Source organism: Bos taurus, chromosome 20, assembly GCF_002263795.3.
Source record: "Bos taurus isolate L1 Dominette 01449 registration number 42190680 breed Hereford chromosome 20, ARS-UCD2.0, whole genome shotgun sequence".
NCBI lineage: Eukaryota > Metazoa > Chordata > Mammalia > Artiodactyla > Bovidae > Bos > Bos taurus.
This window is the reverse complement of record NC_037347.1, coordinates 56518530-56544313: the sequence shown is the minus strand read 5'-3', so window position 1 is coordinate 56544313 and position 25784 is coordinate 56518530. Positions and strand designations below refer to the sequence as shown.

Sequence of the window (25784 nt, the reverse complement as noted above, 5' to 3'; positions counted from 1 at the left end):
TGACACCGGATAGGATCCACATTTCAGTCATAAGCAGGCATTTCAATCAGATGAGAAGTGAATGTGAGGTAAAACTGCTTCCCAGGTGGCACAGGAGTAAAGAACCCCCCTCCCAGTGCAGGAGACGCAGGTTTGATTCCCAGGTCGGGAAGATCCCCTGGAGGAGGAAATGGCAACCCACTCCAGTATTCTTGCCTGGAGAATCCCATGGACAGAGGAGCCATGGTGAGCTACAGTCCATGGGGCTGCAAAGAGTCAGACATGACTTGGCACACGTGTACGCGCACACACACACACACACACACACGACAGAAAGATGCCTTCGGTCAGTTGTTAACATGTCTTTTTTTTTAAATTTTATTGGGGAATAATTAATTTACAATGTTGTGCAAGTTTCAGGTGCAGAGCAAAGTGAATCCACTATACAGATGCCCACATCCACTGTTTTCTAGATGGCCCATACAGGCCGTCACAGAGAGTGGAGTTCCCTGTGCTATATGGTAGGTCCCCAATAGGTCCACATTAGTTATCTATTTTATATACAGTAGTGCACAGGTGGCAATCCCAATCTTCCAGTTTATCCCTCTCCTCCTTACCCCCTGGTAACCCTACATTTATTTTCTAAAGCTGTAACTCTGTTTTGGTTCTATAGATAAGCTCGTGCTTGAGTGCTAAGTAGCTTCAGTCTGTTGGATTCTTTGCAATCCTATGACTGTAGCCCACCAGACTCCTCTACCCTTGGGAGTCTCCAGGCAAGAATACTGGAGTGGGTTGCCATGCCCTCCTACAGGGGATCTTCCCAACCATGGGATGGTTTAATTTGTAGCCTTTTTTTATATTCCACATATAAGCACTATCACATAATATTTGTCTGACTGATTTCATCCAGTGTAAGAACCTCTAGATCCATCCATGTTGTTGCAAATGGCATTGTTTTATTTTTTTTACATCTGAGCAATGTTCTATTGTACATATGTACCACATTTTCTTTATCCATTCTTCTGTTGATGGACTTTTAGGTGGCATCCATGTCCTGGCTATTGTGTACAGAGCTGCAGTGAACACTGGGGCACATCTATCTTCTTGAATTATTTTTTCCCCAGATACATGCCCAGGAGTGAAATTGCTGGATCACATTGTAGCTCTCTCCACCCACCAGAAAACAGGTACAGGTACCAGTCCCTCCCAACACATCTTTTAAAAATGACCCCAACCACACAGTCAGCTACATCAGAACATCAAAACTGCTTTCTCAAAAGGGATTGGCTATTTTGATCAAGGATGACAGGAGTTCTCTGGCAAAAGGCGTTTTCAAAAGCTTGGTAAAGGCACCCGGTCAAAACACTGCCCTGTGGTCACGCTCAGTAGCAACAGAGCCCGGAGAACCAGTCTCCTTGGCTGACTGTGATCATGTTCGTCACCCTACTGCTTTCCCAGAAAAACGTTTATTCCTTTCATGACTCATCTTGATTCCCACCTGTACATTCATTTGCTTGTTTATCATTTGCTGACACCAAACCATTAGCTCCAGGAGGGAAGGATCCCCTCTGTCCAGTTCACCAAGGTCACCCCTGGACAAGGCCACCACCTGGCTGGTCGCGGGTGCTCAAGAATGCCTTTTGGCATTGTGGCTCATTCAGTGTTTACTGAATGGATGGGTAAATTAACATAATTAAATAATTATGCATGTAATTAACGTTATTGTGAATAATGAACTCCCTAAAGCACACTATCATACTATCACAACAGTAACAGCTTGCCAAAATGGAGGGGGTAGGGGGGAAGGGACAGTAATTGCCTATGGAGCATAAATATTCCTGCAGAGTTTTGGAAGACCTTTTGAAAAGCAACTGATAAGATGATGGCCCTGGGACTCTGGCCTAGGTGAATATGTATCTCTCTAATGGGAAGTCAGTCTGGCCCTCTGAACTTGCCACGGTGCTGAATAAAGCCCTGCTGCAATGATGTGATTGGTCAGGTCCCTGAGGACGGTGCCCTGGCCGATGACTGCACGCTGTCTAAGCAGCCAGGCCTACGTGAAAGCACTATGAGCCAGGGCTTCTTTCCACACATCCAGGAGCTCTAACTAGAAGAAAAGATCATCTCTGACACTCTGAAGACAATACCCAACAACGGGTCTCTCTTAACAGCCTCGCTTTTGGATGCCAGAGGCACGCGGCAAGCGTGGCATGAATCAGGGGCTGATAAGGCTTAAGACATCCACGTTGTGCGCCAGGCAAACCCACACACAGCAGAGAGTCCATGGACAACATCAGAGCTAAAATACTCAGGATATTACTAAAACTGAAGCTTTGAATGGAAATGATCAATTTCCACTTTGATAAATGAAAACTAGAGTCTGCTCCTACTAGTGAATTAGAAAAGCAAAAAACAACCTAAGATCGTATTCTCCATTTCCACTAGCTTATACTTTAAAATCTAAGAAACTTGGAACTTGAGCGAAAAGGGAAACATCATTGTTAAATATCTTTAAATATTTGGATGTAATTTATAAGAAAAAGGTCTGTAATTTCACATATGTACCATATTTTTCATAAACTATAAAAATAAACCAGTTAAAGTCCCTCGCTATAACTCTCAGATATCCTACACAATGTAACAACGCAAGCTGTTGTTTTGAACTTATCCCAAAGGTATTTGGAAGTTAAAACCATCAGGTATGACAAGGAAATATATATTCATTCTAAAAAGATGACTTAGATGAAGTAAGGTTTCCAAGCTACAGTCAATAGTCCAAGACATATCCATTCAACGACAGGAACTCAGCCGCAGAAGGAATTTCATTACCATCCCTTCCTCCAGTTTATGAGCCGTTTCCTCCATTGACAAAGATGGATTTGGATTTTATGCAACTCATGAGCAACAGAGCCCCAAGCAAGAGCACACAAGGCCACCTCCGGACTACCCGTGAAATTCCCCTGGGGGACTAGAGTTGGGCAAATCAGTAGCAGCTGCAATCTTGTGTATGTAAGTAAATGAAGTCGCTCAGTCGTGTCCAACTGTTTTTGCGACCCCCATGGACTGTAGCCTACCAGGCTTCTCTGTGGCTCCTCTGTCCATGGGATTTTCCAGGCAATAGTACTGGAGTGGGTTGCCATTTCCTTCTCCAGTGGATCTTCCTGACCCAGGGATTGGACCTGGGTCTCCTGCATTGTAGACAGACGCTTTACCGTCTGAGCCAACAGGGAAGTCCTGTGTATCAGTCCCTAAACCTCACTGTTTGAATGAATAGCTTTAATCCTTATTTTTTTATTTGGCTGTTATTTCCCCTGAAATTTTCAATTTTTAAAAAATATTGAGTGTGCACATAATTTTTTGTTTTTGTTTTTGTTTTTATTATGTGTAGCAGCTACAGGAGAGCTTGAGGGGAAGAGGTCAAGAGCTCTTTTCAAGAGACTTTATTACCAACAAAAAAGTCCTTCAGCTGGGTTTGAAAACAAAGTTACCGAGTACGTTGTTGAATTTAACAGGTCTCAGTGATACTTGAGCAAATGTTATCCATTTGTAGTTCAAGAACATGTAAAAATATTTCCTTTGAATAATAAAGGCATATTCAAGTGACACCAAGTCTCCTCTGAAAGGTCTCCCAGGATGGAGTTACCTCATCACTTGAAAGAAGGCGGAGCTCCATCACCTGGACGGTAGACTTCTTGTTTCCAGTAGACGCGATCAAACGTAAGCCTTGACTACTGAGAGAGGAGAAAGTCCCCTTATGTCAAAAGTGACTTTTACGAACTGGCTCCTGTGACAGCAGGTAAGAAGTGCCGGTAAATCTGGAGTAAATGCATGAGGTTAAGTCTTGGGGAGACCAGTCAATATACCTACTGCAGATGCTCAAGACCCCCCAAAGACATGGTTGGATCAACTCAGCAAAGCCTCTATACAGGCCTGCAAAATCTGAAGAGTGATTCTGCCCTGGGAACCTTATGATTCCCCCTTCCTAAGTTTCCTCGCTCACTGCTTCCACACTTGGCAGCATGCAGTTTTCAAAAGGGGTTGGGTTGGACTCCCCACTGGGGGTCCAGTGGTGAAGACTCCACGCATCCACTGAAAGGGGCGCGGGTCTGATCCCACATGCCATGAAGCCAAAAAAAAAGGGGGGGGGGCGGCTGAAGAAAAAGAAAAATGTATTGAACTGAATAAAACTGAAAATACAACATTATCAACTTAAAATATTTTTTAAAGTGGAGGAGGGTTTGCATTGTCACCAGCTCTCTGTGAGGCCTGGGGCCTCGGTTTCTTCATCTATAAAATGAGGTGATTAAACTGAAGCAAAGATCACCTACCTTTTATTTCATCACACAGGTGCTTGCCTTTGAAAGGTTTTAGTTACTAACAAAATAAATAATACAGTTTACTAGGTCAGAGCAACTGCAACTTGACTGTAGAATTAAGCCTCTTCCCCAGTTATTTGAAATACCGAAAGCAGGTCAGTACCATCAGAGAACTGGGGCATTCAGGGTCTTAGCTGATTTTAATAGATTTACTCAATGACTCTTGGGCTGCAATCTGCAACTCCAGATGTCCATTTCATCCAGCGCTGCACAGGTCAGCAAAGCACACACAGAGAAGCACCCATGAGGCTTTATGGAAGCAGACAAAGCAGAAGTGGGCACCTACGTAGCATTCGGCTCCACACCAGACCCAGAAACTGAGCAGTGACTCTGGACTCAAGAGTCCTGGTCTGTGACAAGTGAGGAAACTATTTGTTCTGTGGTTTTCATCGTTCAGTCACTAAGTTGGATCTGGTTCTTTGTGATCCTATGGACCGCAGCACATCAGGTTCCCCTGTCCTTCACCATCTCCCAGAATTTGCTCAGATTCATGTCCATTGAGTTGGTCATGCTATTTAACCATCTGTTTTGAGCACTGTGCTAACGAGGTCAAGGTATGAATTCTCCCGGCCTTTTAGTTCAGTTAGGCCCAGCCTATCCTAGGATGTATGTTATGCTATGCTATGCTAAGTCACTTCAGTGTGTCCAACTCTGTGCAACCCCATAGACAGCAGCCCACCAGGCTCCCCTGTCCCTGGGATTCTCCAGGCAAGAACACTGCAGTGGGTTGCCATTTCCTTCTCCAATCCTAGGATATAAGTTTCCACAAAGCCAGGTCAGGTACCAGGCCTGACGCCCAGGGGGCACGACTCAGCCAAGCTTGTGGGACCAGGGGGGTGGGCATGGGGTGGGGCAACAGGTGTTACTCAGGCTCGTTTCTGCGTGAGCAGCCCTGACAGGTACACAGAAGCCCGTGTTCAACTCCATCCACCTCGAGAATGGACCACTGAAGTCAGATGCAGCCTTCACAAGACAAGCGGACTTTAGGTCCCAGAAGTCAGTCAGGCAAAGAGGAATGAGCTTGCCCCAAAGAGCTAAGGCACGAGCTATAGTAACAGCACTCAGGCCGACTCCTGAGTTTATTAACCAAATACCAGAAATGATAAACCATCGGGTGGACCAACTACAGACGATCTACCAAGATAGGGTACTGGAAAGGTATCCATCTGTGAAAAGCATCCCTGGATGCGAGTGAGAGAGGGTGGTGCTTCAAAATTCTAAAGGAAAATGACTTCAAGCTCTGAATTCTACGCCAAACCAAACCAGCAGCCCACTGGATGGGTGAGATACAGACGTTTCCACACACAAATTCCCAAAATGTGCTGTTTTCTCTGTCCTCTCTCCAAGGTAGAGGGTGTGCTTTCTCAGGATGAAGAGTCTACCAAGAAAGAGTGCAACAACAGAGAAAGCAGACAGGCTAAGTGCGAACACAAGGAAACCTTAAACTATCAGGAATAACCTCAAGGAGAAGAAACGGGGGCTCCCCCATTTCAGCTGACTGTCCCGACCCTGCTCTCAGCAGCGGGCCAGTAGCAGAGGCTCTCACCCTGGAGGTGGGGGTGAAGCGATGATGCAGATATCCTGGGGGAGAGGAGGCCCAGGGGACAATGTGGGGAATGAGGACTCTAAGAGAGGGGGCTCCCTGGGAAAGAGACAGAGAAACTGAAGTGCGGGCCTGATAGGCTTGACCTTTATCAGAAGGAGTTTTCTAGAAATGCTGGAGAGTTACAAAGACCTAACAGAAAAAAATGCTAGGAGCAAGGGCAAAATAGTTGTACCAGAAAGGGACCATGAACATGGCATCCTCCTCCAGCTCGCGTATGAACCACACTGATGTTGAGACAGAACCCGAAACGGTGACCTCATTTTAGTAGAGGGAGGAGGTCAACGGATTGCTAAATCCAGAAATGGCATTGTAAAAAATTTTGTAACTGTGCATGATGATAGGGCTTCCCTAGGGGCACAGTGGTAAAGAATCCTTTACCACTACCAATGCAGGAGGTGCCAGAGACATGAGTTCGATCACTGGGTGGGGAAGATCCCCTGGAGAAAGAACTGGAAACCCACTCCAGTATTCTTGCCTGGGAAATCCCAAGGACAGAGGAGCCTGGTGGGCTACAGTCCACTGGGTCGCAAAGAGTTGGACACGACTGAGCGACTAAGCACACACTCATGTGTGGTGATGGATGTTGGATTTACTGGAGTGATCATTTCACAATATATATAAATTAAAGTCAAGGAAGCGAAAGTGCTAGTCACTCAGTCGTGTCCGACTCCTTATATCAAATCATTATAGTGTACACCTGAAACTAATATAACGTTCATCAATTATACCCCGCAAATTTTACTAATGTAAATATAAAATAAATGCAGGGGAAAAAAAAGAAATGGCATTTTAAGCACATTATCTAGAAAAGCCTAAACAGAGCTAAAAGCAGAAAATTAACAACAGTTTCCCTGAGAAACAGGACTTGGAAGTGGGAAGAGGTGAGCAAGAGACTGCTCTAATTTTATTAAAAATCTGGTGGAATTCATTGATCTAATTAAGAGGGAGAGGAGAGACAAAAAAGAGTATTTTATTTTCCTGTATAGCATTCTTCAGGCTTCCCAGATGGCGTTAGTGATAAAGAAGACACCTGCCAATGCAGGAGACAGAAGAAAGGGGGGTTTGAGTCCCAGGTCAGGAAGATCCCCTGGAGGAGGGCATGGCAACCCTCTCCAGTATTCTCGCCTGGAGAATTCCCATGGACAGAGGAGCCTGGAGGGCTACAGTCCATGGGGTCACAAAGAGCTGGACATGACTTAGCAACTAAACAAGAAGAAGATGATGCCACCTGGGGTGGGAGGCGGTCACACCTCGCTCCACCTGTTTTCCTTTCGGGAATGCTGCCTTCATGCCCGAGACAAAAACACTTACTGCCCCAATGAACTGAAATCGGCAGAGAACAAAGAATCTTTGAAAATACCTGCATTGTACACTTCTGACAGCGTGTGTGTAGTAACACGTGCAAACCCCAGACACAGGCGATCTCGCTTCTTCAGCAAATGGTTAACTTCCCCGAAAATATTTCCTGTTAAAGCTCACAGACCACAGAGGTGACCACAACACTAAATTTGGTGCTCTTCTATGAAACATGCACCTTGAAAAATCATTGGTCTATGAGGACAAAGTTGAAAATACATGATAAAATGTATTTTCATTTTTGTGCTGGCCAGGAAAGGGCACTTGCTGGTTGGAATCCTAGCAGACCCAGCTTCGAGCTGACCTGGCCCCTCGGGGACACCATGCTTTGACCCTCCTGCCTGATAAAAATGCATTCACTGAAGAAACGGCCAAACACACACACATAAAGCCAAGAAAATGTAATCGAGCTCCCCCCTGCACGCCGCACCCAATAGTTTCTGGGTTCCTGTTATCCTTCCCCATGAAATCAAGAGTCAGTCTCCTCCTCCCTAAGCCGCCTCAACCTCAGGAGCTCATCCTCTTCCTTCAAAGAGAAATTAGCCACCACTGGCAGGGGCCCCCGGCCACCTGCCCGCCAGGTGCACCCAGCTTTCCCCGTGGTCCTCAGGAGTCAGAGGAGGAGGTGTCTTTTAAGTCCAGCCCCCGTGGGCTCCCCCAGAGCCCCTGCTGTCCCTGTCCCCCCGATCTCCACCCTTCCCTCTCCCAACTGAGCACCCAGCATATAATAACTGCTCAATACATATTAGTTCTCTTCCACTTTTATATACTGATCATCCTGTCTTCTCCCCAGTCTCCATACCCTCATTTGCTGCCTAAGGAAATCCTATTGGCTCCTCTTGGCCCATGTGTGATAGTTTAGTGCTCACAGCATAACCTTAGAATTACTTGCTTACTAATCTGCACTTCTCACCAGGGATGAGAATGTGTCTTAGTCATCACTATATTCCCAGCAGCTAGGGATAATGATACAACACATTTATCTGTACTCGTTTGGATCAATCAGGCAGCTTAAAAACATTCATGCACAGCAGGACAAGAAGAGAAAGAGTAGCAAGAAGAAGCTGAGACAAAGTTATTACCCAAATAAGCATAACCATAAAACTGTGAGAAATCACTAAAAATGAGCTTTGTGGTTATTACACTAGAGAAGAAAACCTGATGGGTTTCTGGAATAAACATTAATCTGGTTAAAAACAGCCCTTTTTCTTAGGACCTCCCACCAGCAGCTCCTGGTCTTCAAGGACCAAGATCTAGAAAACAGCCTTACAGAGAGGCTCGTGAAAGGCACCCCGGATCTAATAATAAGCACATGCGGCCACCACTCAAGAAACGTTTGCTGAAAATAAAAATTGTCCACGATTTTCAATGACCTGAAGATTCTCTATTTTGCAAGACCTTCCTTAAACCATCCTCACCCTATCCAGGCTAACCATGCATCTTTAAGCATTTTAATAGTAGTAGTTTGACAGACTATACCTGCCTATATATATACAAGTACAGTATAGGGGAATATCCTCTGCTGCTGCTGCTGCTGCTAAGTCTCTTCAGTCGTGTCCGACTCTGTGTGACCCCACAGATGGCAGCCTACCAGGCTCCCCTGTCCCTGGGATTCTCCAGGCAAGAACACTGGAGTGGGTTGCCATTTCCTCGTCCAATGCATGAAAGTGAAAAGTGAAAGTGAAGTCACTCAGTCTTGCCCGACTCTTCACGATCTCATGGGTTATAACCTATATCCTCAGCCTGAGGCAGGTGAGTCTCCCTAGACTGACAACAGCCAGCGCTTGTCCCCCATTTATTCCTGGGTCTGTCCCACACAGAAAACCCTCATTGTTAACCTTACTTTTACAGTTACATCTTCTCTTCTAGGCCTATTTTGTTGTGGTTGTTTAGTCACCAAGTCTTGCAACCCCATGGACCATACTCGCTAGGCTCCTCTGTCCACAGGATTTCCCAGGCAAGAATACTTTAATTGGTTGCCATTTCCTTCTCCAGGGGATCTTCCCGACTCAGGGATTGAAACCGTGTCTCCTGCATTGGCAGGAGTATTTTTACCTATAAGCCACCAGGGAAGCTAGGCTATACATACAGTAAATCATACAAAGCTTTTATCAACTATTCCAAACCTTTCTGATATTCACTATTCCTAAACTGTAAAGCCCTAGAGAGCCTGTGGCATGCAATTTAGAAGTGTGATACATTGTTTCAACCAATTCACTGAACCAGCTATATCTCCAAAAGCAGAGAGTAAGCTCTCAGAGCCAAGTGCAGACCGGGGACTTCTGGTATACCCTCTGGGCCCAGCACCATGTAGGCCTGAAGCAGACACTCTTCCATGGCTCCTCAGGCCCAGATGGAGCTGAGATAAGGTGGGGGGTGTGGACCAGACTTGCTAATAGGCTTAAAAAGATCCCTCTCAATGTAGAAACAATCCTCTCCCAATAAAGTTATTTTCACCTATACTGAAACCATTAAGTGAAATTCTGTAATACTTGTAAAATGTAAGCCCCAATTTTTGGCTCCCATGTGTGCTGTGCTGTGCTTAGTCGCTCAGTCATGTCCAGCTCTTTGCGACCCCCTGGACTGTAGCCCTCCAGGCTCCTCTGTCCATGAGGATTCTCCAGATAAGAATACTGGAGTGGGTTGCCATGCCTCCTCCAGTCTGCTCCCATATCTGTCTTCTATTATTCTTTAGAGTGATAGAATTAAAAAAAAAAAAAGAAGAAGAAGAAAGTATGTGGCTTCATGACCTAGGCCCATGAGCCAGGTTAGAACTGGGCTATTGATATGGCAGCCACTAACCACATGTGGCTATTTAAATTGAAGTTTAAATTCAAGAAAATTTAACATACAGTTCCTGAGTCATACTAGCCACACACTGTAAATTCAATAACCACAGCAGGCTATTTGCTACCCTACAAGACAGAACAAATGTAGACCATTTCCATCACTGCAAATTTTCTATGGAACAGTACAAAGTCATCTTTAATAATTCAATTAACTTCTATGGGCCTGTTTCCTCTTCTGTAAAAAGGGAACAATATCTGCTTCTCTTGTTGCTGTAAGACTTAAATGAGGTGCTAACTGTGAGCATCTTTAATCATTTTAATATTTGTAGTTTGACAAACTCTACCTGCTTCTACATTTATATATACAGGCACAATTTGAGGAGAGCAGCAGTCATTAATAGTAGCGGCTGTCAAAGGAGTTACTATCAAGTAGAACAAAGAATTTCTATTTCAGGCCATGTGAACAGAAGGATGCTGTCCAGGAGGATGGGGGAAAACCCACACTGTTCAGAGCATCTCAGAATGCTGCATTTGAGGAGGAATGTGGATAAACTGAAGCGTGTTCAGAAGAGCCTGGTGAGTCGAAGGAGCCCAGGATTTCTCACCTGGGGAAAAGAGACTCAGTGGAAATGGAGAACAGAACAAATCTTGAAACAGACAAAGGACTGTCGTGGGGAGGGAGCCCAGATCTTGGGCAGCTGGAGAGGTAACAAAGAGGTGAGTTTAACTCAGTATTAGAAAAATAGTTGCTAGTCAAGAGTTGTCCTGCAGTGGAAATGCTGCCTTAATGGAGAAGATTTCATGATCCCAGAGAGTGCTCAAATGCAGTGATTCTTAAACTTGAGTCACCTGGGGAGCTGGAGAAAACTCAGATGTTCTGGCCCCACCTCCAGGGATTCTGGTTGAAGGACTGGGGTGGAGCCCATGATCTGCATCTCTACAAGCACCCCGGAGATGGCCATGACGATGCTGGTGGCTACTGGCTCTTTGAGGGACACCATTCTGACATCAGCTGACTGAACCCAACAGTGATGGCATAAGGGGGCTCTTGACATCAAGTGAGAGTTGGATTCTGCAACCTTCCAAACCAACTCTAGAGGACAGGCCTCCAAGGACTCTCAGTGGGTCCTGGGCATTCCAGACTGCACGGGTGCCCAGTCTGAGAAATGGCAAAAGTCAGAGAACTCAAGGTCTCCTGCCAGGCACACCCTTGCGTCATCACCTCAGGCTAATCACTTTCTTGCAGTTGAACTAACCATGTAAGTGGAGGGTATTGTTACCATGAAGTGCCAGATGCTCTGAGGAAAAAGGCCCAGCATAGACTTCTCTGCATGCATGGTCTCCAACTGCGGGTTCAAGACTAAATCACATCAGAGCAGCTTTCTAGGTGGCATCGTGAAGGACTCAATTTCAGTATCATTCCCATCAAGGAGCACAAGAGGGACCTTCTCCTCCAGCCCTTGCTATCCAAGGCAATCACCATATGGCCATACAAAACACAGTGAGAGCTCGTCACTCCTTTCACCAAAACCAGACATTTCATGCAAAGATTTGTGCCTGAATTTTTTCAATAGCTTCACTCATAACAGCCAACCATGAAAATAACCCAAAAGAACATCCACTGGCAAATGGATAAACAAATTGTGGTATATCCCTGAAGCAGCAGTGCTGTGCTATGCTCACTCAGTCCTGTCCGACTCTGTGCGACCCCACGGACTAGAGCCCGCCAGGCTCCTCTGTCCATGGGATTTTTCAGGCAGGAATACTGGAATGGCTTGCCCTTTCCCCTCCAGGGGCTCTTCCCAACCCAGAGATCAAACCCGCAACTTCTGTGTCTCCTACATTGGCAGGTGGACTCTTTACCACTGAGCCCTCCAGAAAGCCCCCAAAGAGGCGGACTAGTCAGCGAAAATGAGAAACAAGCCACTGATAAACACAATAAGGATGAATCTCAAAGCTTTACGCTGGGTAAGCAAAGCCAGGCACAAAAGACATCATATTATAAAGTATCATTTACAAGAAACTTTAGGGAAGACAAATCTAATCTACAGTGAGAGAAAACAGATCAATCCCTGGGGTGGGTGTGGATGGGAAAGGAACTCAAAGTAACCTTTAAGAGAGGTGAAATGTTCTAGATCTTGATTGCCATTTTGATTCCACAGGTGTTTACACTTGGCTGTTCCCTTAGAATGTGTGTGTTTTTATTGACAGTATACTGCATGAAGTTACTTCTTTAAAAACAAAAGCAAATGGGGCATTTTCTGTTTCACTGGGTTCGTTCTATTTGATGGTGTACTTAACACTGGTGTCACTGGTTGCCTCTGGGAGGAAACAGGCAGTCAAGGACAGGCGTGGGAAAGACATCTAATTTCATACTTTTAAACTTCTGAACTATGAGGCACTATTAGCCATTTTTAAATCCATAAAGTTTAAGATAAGAAAAAGAATTTATAAACATGTCCCTCATTGGTAAAGTGAGAGAGACCCAACCCTATGACTACTGGACTGTTGCCCAATCTATTTCAGGTTGTGGAAACCCTGCTTCTTGAGACAGGAACTATATGGTCTGCATTGTACTAAACTCCTCTGCTGCTGCTGCTGCTAAGGCGCTTCAGTCGTGTCCGACTCTGTGTGACCCCAGAGACGGCAGCCCACCAGGCTCCGCCCTGGGATTCTCCTCTGAGCTCTGAGTAAATAACAATTGTTTAAAGCATTATTTAGGAGTTTAGTATTTTTCAAAAATACATCAAAGATAAGAATGTGCACACACAACCACAGTTTTAAAATAATTATAACTTGAACATCAGATAACTACCACCACCAAAGTCAAAAAACAGCACACTACCTACACTCCAGAACCTTTCATGTGCCTTCTGTGATCAAACCTTCTCCCTCTAGTCTTGATTTTACAGATAAGAATGTCTTTTATCTATATATCCCTAATCAATACTGTTCAGGTTTGGACATCTTAAAACTTTCAAAAAACTGAATCATTCTGTACATATTATTAAAGGTGCTTTTCTTCCCCAAATTGCATTTGTCAAATTCATCTACATTGTTGCCTATAGCTCCAGTTTATTTTTATTGCTCTATGGAAAGAATTTTATGGTAAGAATAAATGAATAAATCACAATTTACCTGCCCACTAAAATATTCCTGGGCACTTACACAAGGCATTTTGGGGTCTCCATTGCCTATAGAAAAAACAGATCCAAACATGAAGTATGACACTCGAGGCAACCACTGCCCCCAGATGGGTCGCCAAAATGCCTAGCCAGTCTCATCTCCCCTACTTTTTCCCACTGCCTCACGTGGCACTGCATCAGTTGAATACATTGGTGGAAACAAGTACATTAAGTCCAATTCCTTAGGCCTGGAGTGTTGTCTACCATGCGCTGCTGCTGCTGCTAAGTCGCTTCAGTCGTGTCCGACTCTGTGCGACCCCATAGACGGCAGCCCACCAGGCTCCCCCGTCCCTGGGATTCTCCAGGCAAGAACACTGGAGTGGGTTGCCATTTCCTTCTCCAATGCATGAAAGTGAAAAGTCAAAGTGAAGTCGCTCAGTCGTCCGACTCTGAGGGACCCCATGGACTGTAGCCTACCAGGCTCCTCTGCCCATGGGATTTTCTAGGCAAGAGTATTGGAATGGGGTGCCATTGCCTTCATGCACTAGATCTACCCAAATCATTCCTGTCCGTCAAAATCGGATTCAAGCATGGTCTCCTTAAGAAGACCCCACAGCCTCATCTATCCAGGATGCCACCTGCCCAACAAAAAGCTGCATCAAAATGAATGATTCCTTCTCTGACTCTTCAACCACACTCATGCCATTCAGCCTTGAGTTATACCCATACCATCATGCCCCTGTCTCAGCTTTTGTCCTTCCAATACACAGCACTAAAATCTTGCAAAAAATGGGCAGATAATAAATGTTAAAGCTTTTAAACTCAGACTCAAAATCCTGAGAGCTACTGCTGGTACCAGGTACTAAACAGTCAAAAATATGTATTTAAAAAGTTAATTTTCACAAACATAACATCAGTGAAAGTGAAATCATCATGATTGCTTCATACAAATTTGGGTTCTTCATGCTTCGAACACTGATTTTTTATTAAAACAAAACAAAACAGAGCTTTATGTTATGCTGTATACTTAATTATACTTTGCTAACTACATGATCTACTCTTTAGACATAGTACTTCAGTTTATGAAACTAGTGTTATGTTTTGTCATTTAAGTTTTATTCAATTTTCACTATTATAAATAAAACATTAGTGAGCATAAAAATACAGTTTTAGAGTTCTTGGGACACAGAATGTCAGTGCCACATAATTTAAGATAGCTTGATAAGAGGTACACTAGAGAAAACAAAGTCCTTGAAAGAATATTTCAACCTAGGAGCAACAATGGGGAAAACTACAACATTTTAATGAAATTAATAAATGGGTCAGAAATTCCAATTAGCAAGTACTTCAAATTTCAAAAGCAGGACAGTCATTTTTCTGTCCATGAAAATATACACATAGGATTGTAAATTCTCCAAAAAGGAGAAACAAAACAGATAAACAGAAAACCTATGGCCAGTGTTTGCCTTGCTATCATACTTATTAAAAAAATATATGGATGGAAGACATCATTCCCAAATAAAATTAAATATGCCTTTCAATTATTTAATGCAAAAATCATTATTTTCAATAGACATTAAAAATATATCACAGGAAAAAATGTTTGCAACTCATGTTATAGAAATTAGGCTAAAGTTCTTAATATAAAAAGAGTTCTAACAAATCAATAGGAAAAGCCTAATAACTCAATTAAAAATACGGATAAAAGTTTTCTGTAAACAGATAATGCATAGAAAAGATAATTATAATGGTTCCTGAACATAATAAAAAATGCTCAAGCTCAGAGAAATGCAAAACCATAACACCATACTGGATAGCCTTTTTTACCTATCAGATTTACAAATCAAAATGTTTGCTAAAATGCTGTTGCTGCTGCTGCTGCTGCTAAGTCACTTCAGTCGTGTCCAACTCTGTGCGACCCCATAGATGGCAGCCCATCAGGCTCCTCCGTCCCTGGGATTCTCCAGGCAAGAACACTGCAGTGGGTTGCCATTTCATTCTCCAATGCATGAAAGTGAAAAGTGAAAGTGAAGTCGCTCAGTCGTGTCCGACTTTTAGCGACCCCATGGACTGCAGCCTACCAGGCTCCTCCGTCCATGGGATTTTCCAGGCAAGAGTACTGGAGTGGGGTGCCATTGCCTTCTCCAAAATGCTGTTGGCAAGGGTATAAAAAGAAATAGGCAGTCACATGCATTGTTGGTAGGAGCATAAATTGGTAACACTCCAAGGAAGTATAATAATGCAATGACAGCCATCAAAACTACAAGGGCACATTCCCTCTGATCCAACAATTCCACTTCTGGGACTTCCTCCTACAGCAATACTTGCTTACATGCAAAATAATGCATGTTCAGACCCTTAGCTATAACGCTGTCATAGCAAAAGTTTGTAAAGAATCTTATTCTGTCAGTAGGAGACAGGTTAATATGTGACATCCATACAGTGGGACTCAGCTGATCACAAGAAAGTGATCGCCAAAGTGCGCTAAGAAGAAAAATAGCCCAGACAGTAGTCCACAATTTGCAGAGAATATTTTGTATTTGTTGAAATATGCACTATCTGGAAAGATACACAAGAAACCGGTAACACTGGTTGCTTCTGGTAGGAAAGTGGGTAGCCAGAGAGAGACATAGGAAAGACATTTACAGACTGTTTAACTTTTTGTACCTTAAACTTGTGAACTCTGAGGCTATTAGCTATTTTTTTAATAAAGTTTAAAATTAATAATTTTAAAAACATGTTCCTCATTGGTAAAATGAGAGAGATACAGCCCTATGACTATTGTTGCCCAATTTACCATCATACATATATCTTCCTGATTTTGAGTGCTCACTATAACTTCATAACAGGTTAGAGAAATACAGAATAAGCTCCAGAAACAATGATAGCTAAGAGACCCAAAGTAAGGTTAATTCACACTCAGGGGCTCTATTAAGAAACAGTTTGTTTCAAGACAAGATCAGTCTGGCACAGATCTGCAGATAAACATTATGGTTAAACGAGCTAACTGAGGAAGTGGCAGGTTGTGTGTGTTTTGTTCGTTTATTTATTTCCTAACTTTATTAAGGTTAAGAAACCAATGTCCTGTGACAAGGTATGTATGGGTCACTGAAGCTCTGCTTATTTTGCACAGTGTCGGTCATGCTTGTTATGAGAACACAGGCGGAAACAAAGCAGCTTTTTCTCCACCCCCATCAGACTGGTAACAGAGGACCAGGCAGGGGCTTCCACGAAGCAGCCAGACATTTCCGCGTCTTTAGGGCGAAGGGCGCTTTTGGAAGAGACAAACCTGTTGATCAGGGGCTTTTCAGAGAACATTCCTGGGTAGTCTCTTTATTCTTCAGCTAAAAATAAGACTTTTTTACACTACGCACACCTGGGGAGCGGGGTGATGTCCATAATCCACCTGTCTGCCTCCTGTTTTCTTCTCGGGGAGTAGAGACAGTACACCCAAGCCTCCGGGTGGGATGGGCAAACAAATCACTCGGTGCCCGTCTCAGCTGACTGATGGCGACGGCTCAGTCTTGAGCGTGTGCCCAAGCTGGTCCAGATATGCCCTCTCTGGGGGCAAGAACGGACACAGGTTCAAGTGCGTGTGGTCCGGCGGGCTTTGGGCGAGCAGGTCACGACCTGCGAGTTTCAGAAAGCCAAAGGTCCAGTGCGCTCGGAGGCACACCTGCCGGTCCAGGTGCGTGCGGGGTCAGCCCATCGTCTCGCCCGCGAGGCTGGGCTACCCCCACGGGGATGACAGCTGCTTACAGGGGGAGGTGAGTCTGGAGGAAAGTTGGGAGTGTGTGTACACCTGTGCGGGGAAGGGTGGCCGCGAAAGCGGGCCTGAGCGTGTACCTTCCTCCGCAGGGTCCGCCGTGCACCGCCCCCCACCAACCCCATATCGGGTCCCGGGCGCGCCCTCCGTCCGCTCCCGGGCGCCCCAAGGTCACCAGCCCGCACCCCCCGCCCCACCCATCCCGAGCTCTCACCAGAACACCAGGTTGGCCCCGACGAAGGCGAGCAGGCTGTGCAGCGGCCTCTTCCAGCTCAGGAGCTCGTCGGCGCGGCCGCCCAGCCACAGCGCCGGCTCCCCCAGCAGCCAGGTCACCACGGCGGCCACCCCGCCCGCGGCCTCCTCCACCTGCCGGCCCGCGCCCGCCGCCGCCCCTTCCTCTGGAGGCGCGGCCCCCTCCGGCTCCTCTGGGGGAGCCCGGGTCGGCGGCGGCGGCGCCTGGGGGGCGGCGGCGGGAGCCGGGGATCCCTGCTCGGCGGGCTCCGGGGGCGCCGGGCTCGCCATCTTCGGCGGCGCGGGCGGGGACGGGCTCGGGCGCGCGCGCGCGCCTCGGTGTCGCGCCGAGAGGGCGGCGGGTCCCCGCGCGGGGCGCGCACCGCGGGGCGCCGGCGGCTGGGTGCCTTGTGACGTCAGCGTCGGCCGCGGCGGGGCGCCTCCCGGGGGAAGTGGGTGCGGCCGGGTTGGCGCGGGGCTGGGCGGGGCCGGGCGGCGTCCCCGGGGGAGCGGGGGCCCTCAAGCGGGGCCACCGGAGTGATCCCCTTTTCCCTTCCCAGCCGCCGCCCGCCCGCTTATCTAAAAGGGAGTCTCCGGGCCACGGGCGGAAGCAATTGGCCGTCCTCACTTTCTCCAGCCAGGGCCTCTGATCGCTCATCCTGCAGCTTTAGAGGGCATAATGGGGCGCCCCTGAGCCTGGCAGCGTGTTTCAGCCCCCAGTGATCCCCACCGAGTGCCCTTGCAGGAGCAGATTGCACCCTCATAGCCGAAATCTTCAGGACTCTTAAGAACAACGTGATGATTTAAAGGCTGGATTGAGAAAGGCAAGGGCCCGGGAGGAGAGGGGGTGGGGGCGAAACATTTTGGGTCCATCCGGAAGCATGTGGCCCTCTGGTTTTACAAATCAGGAACCGCCAGGCCACCGCGTTGTGGCAGGGGGCTTCCTCTCTCCGACTTGTGGACAAAGTCATCTGGCTCCAAAATGCACGCTGGTCTATGGAGGGCACAAGTGAGCGGGGAGCTGAGACGCAGCACCGCTTGGGTGTGTTACACAGGTTTGGCCAGAGTCACTGTGGTCACAGCAGGCATCAGGGCAGGGGTCAGGTGCTGTGATGGAGTGACCAGGAGTTCTGAGATCTCTCAGACCTGGCCTCACTGGTGCTTCTGGGTGATTGGGGAGGCTGGGATAAAAGGTAAACGATTATGTTCACTTTTCCCTATTTTCATTTTTTAAATGTTCTCTTCCTTCATCCCCATTGTCACTTTTCTCTAGAATAAAATGTTCCTTCCCTTTGCAGAGCATTCTACCTTGATGAATCAGAGCATCTTATATCCTCTTGGAGTTAACTACTGGCAACCAACTTCTTTCACAGGATGGATGGGGCTTATTCTCAGAGCTATTAAAGCCTGTTGTTTCCAGGGAGCCTCTGGAGAATGTTCTAGAGTGTTCATCTGGGGGTTATTATATATGTTTATACCTCAGTGTACACATACGAAGAAATTCACTGATGTACATTGCAAATGTATGCACTTTCCTGTGTGTATGTTATACCTCAAAAGGGTGTAAGCCTAATTTACTCAGAGGTTTATTGAGCACCTACTATGTACTCAACCCCTTGCTCAGTTCTGTGGGTATGGCTTCCACCTGCAGGAAGCTCACAGTCCAAGGAAGGGCCAGTGACAATTGTGATTACTGCTGTGACGGAAATAATCACTCAGGGCTAAGAGTCCTTACTTCAGTCATATGTCAAATATTAGGGACAAGTGGAGGAGTCAGGTTTCTGGGAGCTTTTTGGAATAGAGGGTGTCTGTCCTGAATTGTAAGCAGGAGGGCAGCAAAGGAATATTCATTGGAAGGACTGATGCTGAAGTTGAATCTCCAATATTTTGGCCACCTGATGTGAAGAACCGACTTACTGGAAAAGACCCTGATGCTGGGAAAGATCGAAGGTGGGAGGAGAAGGGGACGACAGAGGATGAGATGGTTGGATGGCATCACCAACACGATGGACATGAATTTGAGTAGGCTCTTGGAGTTGGTGATGGACAGGGAAGCCTGGTGTGTCACAGTCCATGGGGTCACAAAGAGTCACACACAACTGAGAGACTGAACTGGGCAGTAAAGGCAGGATAGGGTAGGGAAAAGGAGGCAATCATGTCTGTCAGGAGATCAACACAAGTGAAGTTGTGAACTGGCAGGTGGAGGTCATGGTTCCTTATGTGTATCTGCAGCAGATCACCTCAGTTGATCCACTAGTGGAAGGAAGTTTGGTTTTTGACCTGCTGGCAATGCAAAGTCTCATGTTTCTGGCTTGTCTATGAACAGATTCATGACAACCCAATACAGTAGCTGGGGAGGCATGAAAAAGCAATATGCAAGCAATTCTGGTGTTTTTACCACAAAAGAAAAAACAGTCTTTCCCTGGGGCTTCCCTGGTGGCTCAGTGGTAAAGAATCCACCTGCCAATACAAAAGACACAGGTTTGATCCCTGGGTGGGGAAGATCCCCTGGAGAAGGCAATGGCAACCCACTCCAGTATTCTTGCCTGGAGAATCCCATGGACAGAGTATCCCAGTGGGACATGAGGTCACAAAAGAGTCAGATACCACTTAACGACTAAACAACAACAACAATTTTTCCCTGAGTGTTGTGCCCTCTCTTAGCATTGGTGCAGGAGCTTTTGAAAGATTAAGGATGGTTTATTGTGTCATCTGGCCTTTGCTTAGCAAAGGACTGAGACAGCCCAAGGGTTGCCCTAGACTCTACACCTGGAGGGAGGAATTGAGAAATGGGGAGGATATCCCCATTTTCCAAACCAGGGTGATGTGCTTCTAGAAACATGTCCGCAAGATCCTACACATTCCTCTTCTCCCTGTAATTTAATTACTGTCATCAGGATATGCTGAAGTAGTAAAAGCTGTTGACAGCCAAGACACATAAAAGCTCAACTTCATTTGCTACGTGTGGGTTGCAACGCTTACCTCCACTTATTGATAAAGCTCCCTCCTCACAGCTTTGTGAAATCTTTCCTTCTCTCTTAAAATGCTGCACAGCTGGAGTAAGTGCTGTCATCTTTTTCACCTCTGACCTCTAATGATTACCAGCAAATAATGTCACAGGAGCAGATGCTGGCCTAGACACATAACTGGGTGCTATTGGGTGTTTTTGCCTAATTAACTTTGCGATGTGTGAATAATGTATTCAGTGCTAAGACTGCATCAAAATAATACTGATGATGCTTAAAATAAACCTTGTCCCCTCATCTCTACAACATGTCACATTTAAAACTCCTGTGAGTAACCTTATCATTTAAGATTCTCTTCTGAATTTTGTACAACCATGTACGGGGAACAGAGTGATTCACATTAATGAGGTAGACAATTTGAAAATATAGATCCAAGGAAAACAGACTGGGGATATGTCAGAGGGGAAAAAAGAAGAGAGCGAGACAAAGAAAACAGTTGTAGCCACTGAATCTAAGTGACAGTTTAGAAAATAACCAGTCAGGCAAAGAAAGCCAAAATACACACAACTCTTAAAAGAGGTCACTCGCCTTTCTCTTCCAAAAGTGGCTAGAAAGCTTGTAATAGGAGAAAAAAGCAATGAATAATTAATTCCTACTCTAGGAGGCCACATAGGCAACCTCAGGCTAAAGCCTTAGGACAAGAGGGAAATGCCTCCTTATTTTCTTCCCCTAAAATGTTTCGTGTTAGACTCCTAGGTCCTAACATGAAGAAGCTTTGGTCTGGCAGATAGATCTTTGTGTGCTGATAATTTTGTTAAGCTTTGTTAATTTTGTGAAGCTCCAATACATTGGCCACCTAATGTGAAGAGCCAACTCATTGAAAAAGACCCTAAGGCTGGGAAAGATTGAAGACAAAAGGAGAAAAGGGCTGCCGAGAATGAGATGGTTAGATGAGATGGTTAGATAGCATTACCAATTGAATGAATGTGAATTTGAGCAAACTCTGGGAGATAGTGAAGGACAGGGAAACCTGGTGTGCTAAAGTCCATGGAGTCACAAAGAGTCAGACATGACTTCTCGACTGAACAGGAACAACAAGAGAGCCTAATAGATCACACTGAGCAGAGAGAAATAGGAACACCACACCACGACAGCAACAACAGAGGGAATGGAAAGGAAGATTGTGCCTGGTTTCCAAGGCCCAAGTCACAAAAGGAATTGGTTTTCTGTGCGGATTGACTGTTGTGCTTATAAGAACTGGAATATCCAAACCAGAAAAACCTAATTTGACAAGCATTCTGTAAGGGGGATGCTTACCAGAAATGAACTCTAGCATGGTGGCCAACCACACCAAGTTGGGGTACTCAGTGTTAGGTATCCTTCCCTAATAATATACAAAAGAGCTTTTGGAAGTCTTCAGGAGGGTTTATTGAAGGGACCTGGGGTCACACTGCAGGAGTGTGTATCCTGAAAAGGTACTATTTCATCCACCCACAGGCACACACATCAGCACAGACAGCAGTAGCAGCAATGATTTCAGAACATTAACTGCCAACCCCTTCCCACGGGCCCAGCAGTTACACTCACCTTAGCGGACTGGCCACCCTTCTGATCCTATTGAAGGAGTTCACCAAGAGGACGTGACTTCTAATTGACACTCAAACTGGACCCAGGCGATTGGAGGTGCCGGATCCCCTCCTCTGTCCTGGGATGTATGTTCTGCCCACCATTCCCACAGCGGGAGCGGTCCCAAGGACATGGCCGTGAGAGACAGGTGTGGTGTTGAGACCATTCAGGTGGTCAGTGTGACTGAGCTCCACTAAGGCCTCTGTGGAAGGACACAACTTAGGGACTAGACACCACCAACAACAATAAACTCTTAGGATTCTGGCAGGTGGGGATGGAAATCTACTGTCTCCTCCAATGGACCGCTAAGAAGTCTGAGCTTTGGGACCCTGGGTAGGCTTCCAGCAGGAGAGTCAAGTGGCCTGGCTGGCGTTGCAGAAAAGTATCTGGGGCAATGGATTATACGGAGCCTGGCAGAGACCCCGGGACAGATTTTTTCACTAAGACTGGGGAGACAAGGAAGGCATGTTTGGAGCATCTTTGGAAAAGCCAGGTAGCAGGTGGGCAACGGTTTCTGTGGCTCAGAGAGCAGCAGGGGTTCTGAACAAGAGCCAGATCAGAGGTAGGAAGCAGCCTGTATGAGAACTTGGCAGAGGGGTGAGGTTGGTGTGAGCTCACAGGCCAGATCAGGTTGACCACGTGCAACAGAAAATGCGATGAGACTTTCGGACAGACAGATCAACAGAAGGGAGTTTTGAGCATCATTTGCCAAGTTTAGACCCAATTCTGTGAATAAAGGAGGAATCCTGAAATTTGTGAGTTTCTTTTTTATTGTCTTTTTCTTTATTTTTACCACAGAACCGATAGAATTCCAGTCTCCTGAGGCCCAGGAATTCCAGCTGGACGTCCATTGTCAAAGCAAAACCGTGAATATGATTGTCTCTAAATGCAGGTCTCCAAATCAGGTCTTCAGTCTCAAGGGGTATTCTCGAAGCTAAAATTAGAGTGGTGGAATGTCATGGAACCGCTGCAAGCGTTACATCCCACGGATATCCCTCCAAAGTCTGTATTTGGTTTGTCACCTCTTCCTATTTTAGTTCATTAGAAATCGGGCACAAAACCTGGTGACTTTTTGGGCTGACATAGTGGTCCAGGCACTGCCAGGCACGTGCAATCAGGCATGTCACCTGCATCCTCCGAGACCTGTGCATGGAGGGGCCCAGCCAGGGCTGTTCATGGGGACCCTTAGGCTTTACAGGACTCAAGTGCCCTCTGAGTCATCAAAGGAACTTGGAGATTGTATTTAATATAGTTCGTAGTATACTACAGGGGCTTCCCTGGTAGCTGAGTTGTAAAGAATCCCCCTGCAATGCAGGAGATGCAGGAGACCTGGGTTTGATCCCGTGGTCAGGAAGATCCCCTGGAGAAGGGCATGGCAACCCACTCTAGTATTCTTGCCTAGAGAATCCCATGGACAGAGAAGCCTGGTGGCTACAGGCAGGGGGTCCCAAAGAGTCAGACACGGCTGAAATAACTGAGCATGCGTCCACAGTATACTATATTGGCTTGGAGACCCATTTATTGAAAACTGATGGTCTCTGTCTCCCCCATTGCATGCTCACTCTCATCCCACCCCTGCTCTAAACCAGGTCCCCCAAAATGGCCTTGGGAGCTTCCTCTGGGTTGCATGGACAAGGGCTGGGCTGGGACTGAAGGCCTTTCTCTTTTCTTCAGGGAGAAGATGCATGTGAACTTAAGGTCCCACAGACTCAGGGGCCTCTACTTCCAAAGCCAGCTACCCACAGGCTCTCATATTCCCCATGTTCTGGACAGCTGGATTCCCCAAGCTCTGCCAACCATGCATCCAGTGGACCTATAGACCATTTTCCTCCCACTGATGAAGTGGTTCTCGCATGTGTGTGAGCTAAGTCACTTTGAGTGATAGTGATAGTTGCTCAATCATGCCTGACTCTTTGCAACCCCAGGACTCTAGCCTGCCAGGCTCCTCTGTCCATGGGATTCTCCAGACAAGAATACTGGAGTGGACTGACATGCCCTCCTCTGGGGGATCTTCCCGACACAGGGATCAAACCCACGTCTCTTTGATCTCCTGCATTAGTGGATGAGTTCTTCACCAGTAGCACCGCCTGGGAAGCCCTGAATTGGTTGTCACTTTTGCCCTGTAAAGAAGGGAGGGGACAGAGTTGGAAGGAAGAGACTCCTTCTTTGGGAATGCTCCCCCACGATGGGCCCCAGAGAACTCCCCGGCTTCAACATTTCTTTTGAGTTAACCCATCCCATGTGGGACTGATTCCTTACAAGCCCTGTTGGAGAGGAAAAGGGGAGATCACAAAGAGAAATCCTACTGCAGCACAAGAGGGAACATTTATGACTGCCTTGTCAACCACAGTAACACACAGTCTCCAAGGCAAGAAACACTGGGGTGAGTTTTGAGTCTGGTCTCTCCCTCCTTCTCTGTCTGGAGTAACCATATGTCGGGTTTGCCCACGACAGCCCTGGCTTATGCTTGCTGTCTGCCGTGGTTATTAATAGCACTTTGCTTTCTTTCTCAAGGTGTCCAGGTTTGGATGATAAATTATATAGACTCCCCATCCATCTCTCATTTGTCAGCGACCGCTGAGAACCCTTCTTCCCAAATGTTCCCATGCCCATCTCTCTTATTCTCCAGTCTCAGAGCCACCTTCTCTGTCCCAGATTCATCACTTGCTGCCTGTCTGAACTGCACTAACCCCTTCACTTCCGATCTATACCATATATGTCTCATCCAAAACATGTCTTTCAACATGGATTGCTATTGCTAAGTCACTTCAGTCGTGTCCGACTCTGTGTGACCCCATAGACGGCAGCCCACCAGGCTTCCCCATCCCTGGGATTCTCCAGGCAAGAACACTGGAGTGGGTTGCCATTTCCTTCTCCAATGCATGAAAGTGAACAGCCTTCCAGGCTCCTCCATCCATGGGATTTTCCAGGCAAGAGTACTGGAGTGGGGTGCCATTGCCTTCTCCGCTTGCAACATGGAACACCCACCCAAATGCTTCCAACAATGCCAGTTACCCAGGACCCCTAAACTGAAATAATTATAAGCCACCTTCTAAAGTCCTGGGTCACCTCTCTCTAAAAGTCACACTTCTTTGTAGGCAGATTGTGCTACTAAGCCACTTCAGTCGTGTTTGACTCATTGCAACCCTATGGACTGTAGCCCTCCAGGCTCCTCTGTCCATGGGATTCTCCAGGCAAGAATAGGAGTGGGTTGCCTTACATTCCTTCAGGGGATCTGAACCCACGTCTCTTATGTCTCCCACATTGGCAGGTCGGTTCTTTAACACTAGGGCCACCATTAGCTAATGCTAATCTGAACACTCAGCTATAGTCAGATTAACTTTTCACTGAGTCCACACTCCAAGCAAGCCCTCTCATTCACGCCTTTGCTGACACAGTAAAACCTTTTCCTGTCTTCTCAAGCCCTAGTTCCCCAATCTGTAGCTTTCTACTCCTTGTCCAGAAATCCTTCCTCAAGTGCAAAGAGCCTGGGTTTCAAAGTCAGGAAGATCTTAGATTAATTATAGCTCTTAGTGTCCAAGCACTGAAAGTGAAAGTGAACTCCCTCAGTTGTGTCCAACTCTTTGTGACCCCATGGACTGTAGCCTACCAGCCTCCTCCGTCCATGGGATTCTCCAGACAAGAATACGTGAGTGGGTTGCCATTCCCTTCTCCAGAGGATCTTTCCAACCCAGGGATCGAACCTGGGTCTCCCGCATTGTAGGCAGACGCTTTACCATCTGAACCACCAGGGAAGTCCAAGCACTAACTTCTGCGTTATATCGGTCTTAAGACTCACTTTTCCCCTATATTTATTTACTTGCACTTGGACTGGGTCTTTGTTGTCGCTCGGGCTTTGCTCTGATTGTGCTGAGCCGGGGCTACTTTTCTTTACGGCGTGTGCACTTTTCATTGCGGTGGCTTCTCTTGCTATGGGGCACAGACTCCAGGTGCCCATGCTTCC

The 25784-nt window shown here is 46.4% G+C and overlaps 1 protein-coding gene across 1 annotated transcript in view; it reads right to left on the bottom strand.

Annotated features, from left to right (window-relative positions):
• The window catches only part of RETREG1 (reticulophagy regulator 1), a 158156-nt gene extending 140601 nt beyond the window's left edge, over positions 1–17555 (bottom strand). Inside the window, exon 1 of the mRNA XM_024981355.2 lies at positions 17212–17555. Within this exon, the coding sequence (XP_024837123.1) occupies positions 17212–17519 (308 nt within the window). The 5' untranslated portion in view covers positions 17520–17555. The remainder of the gene's footprint in view (positions 1–17211) is intronic.
• Between the last annotated feature and the right edge of the window lie 8229 nt (positions 17556–25784).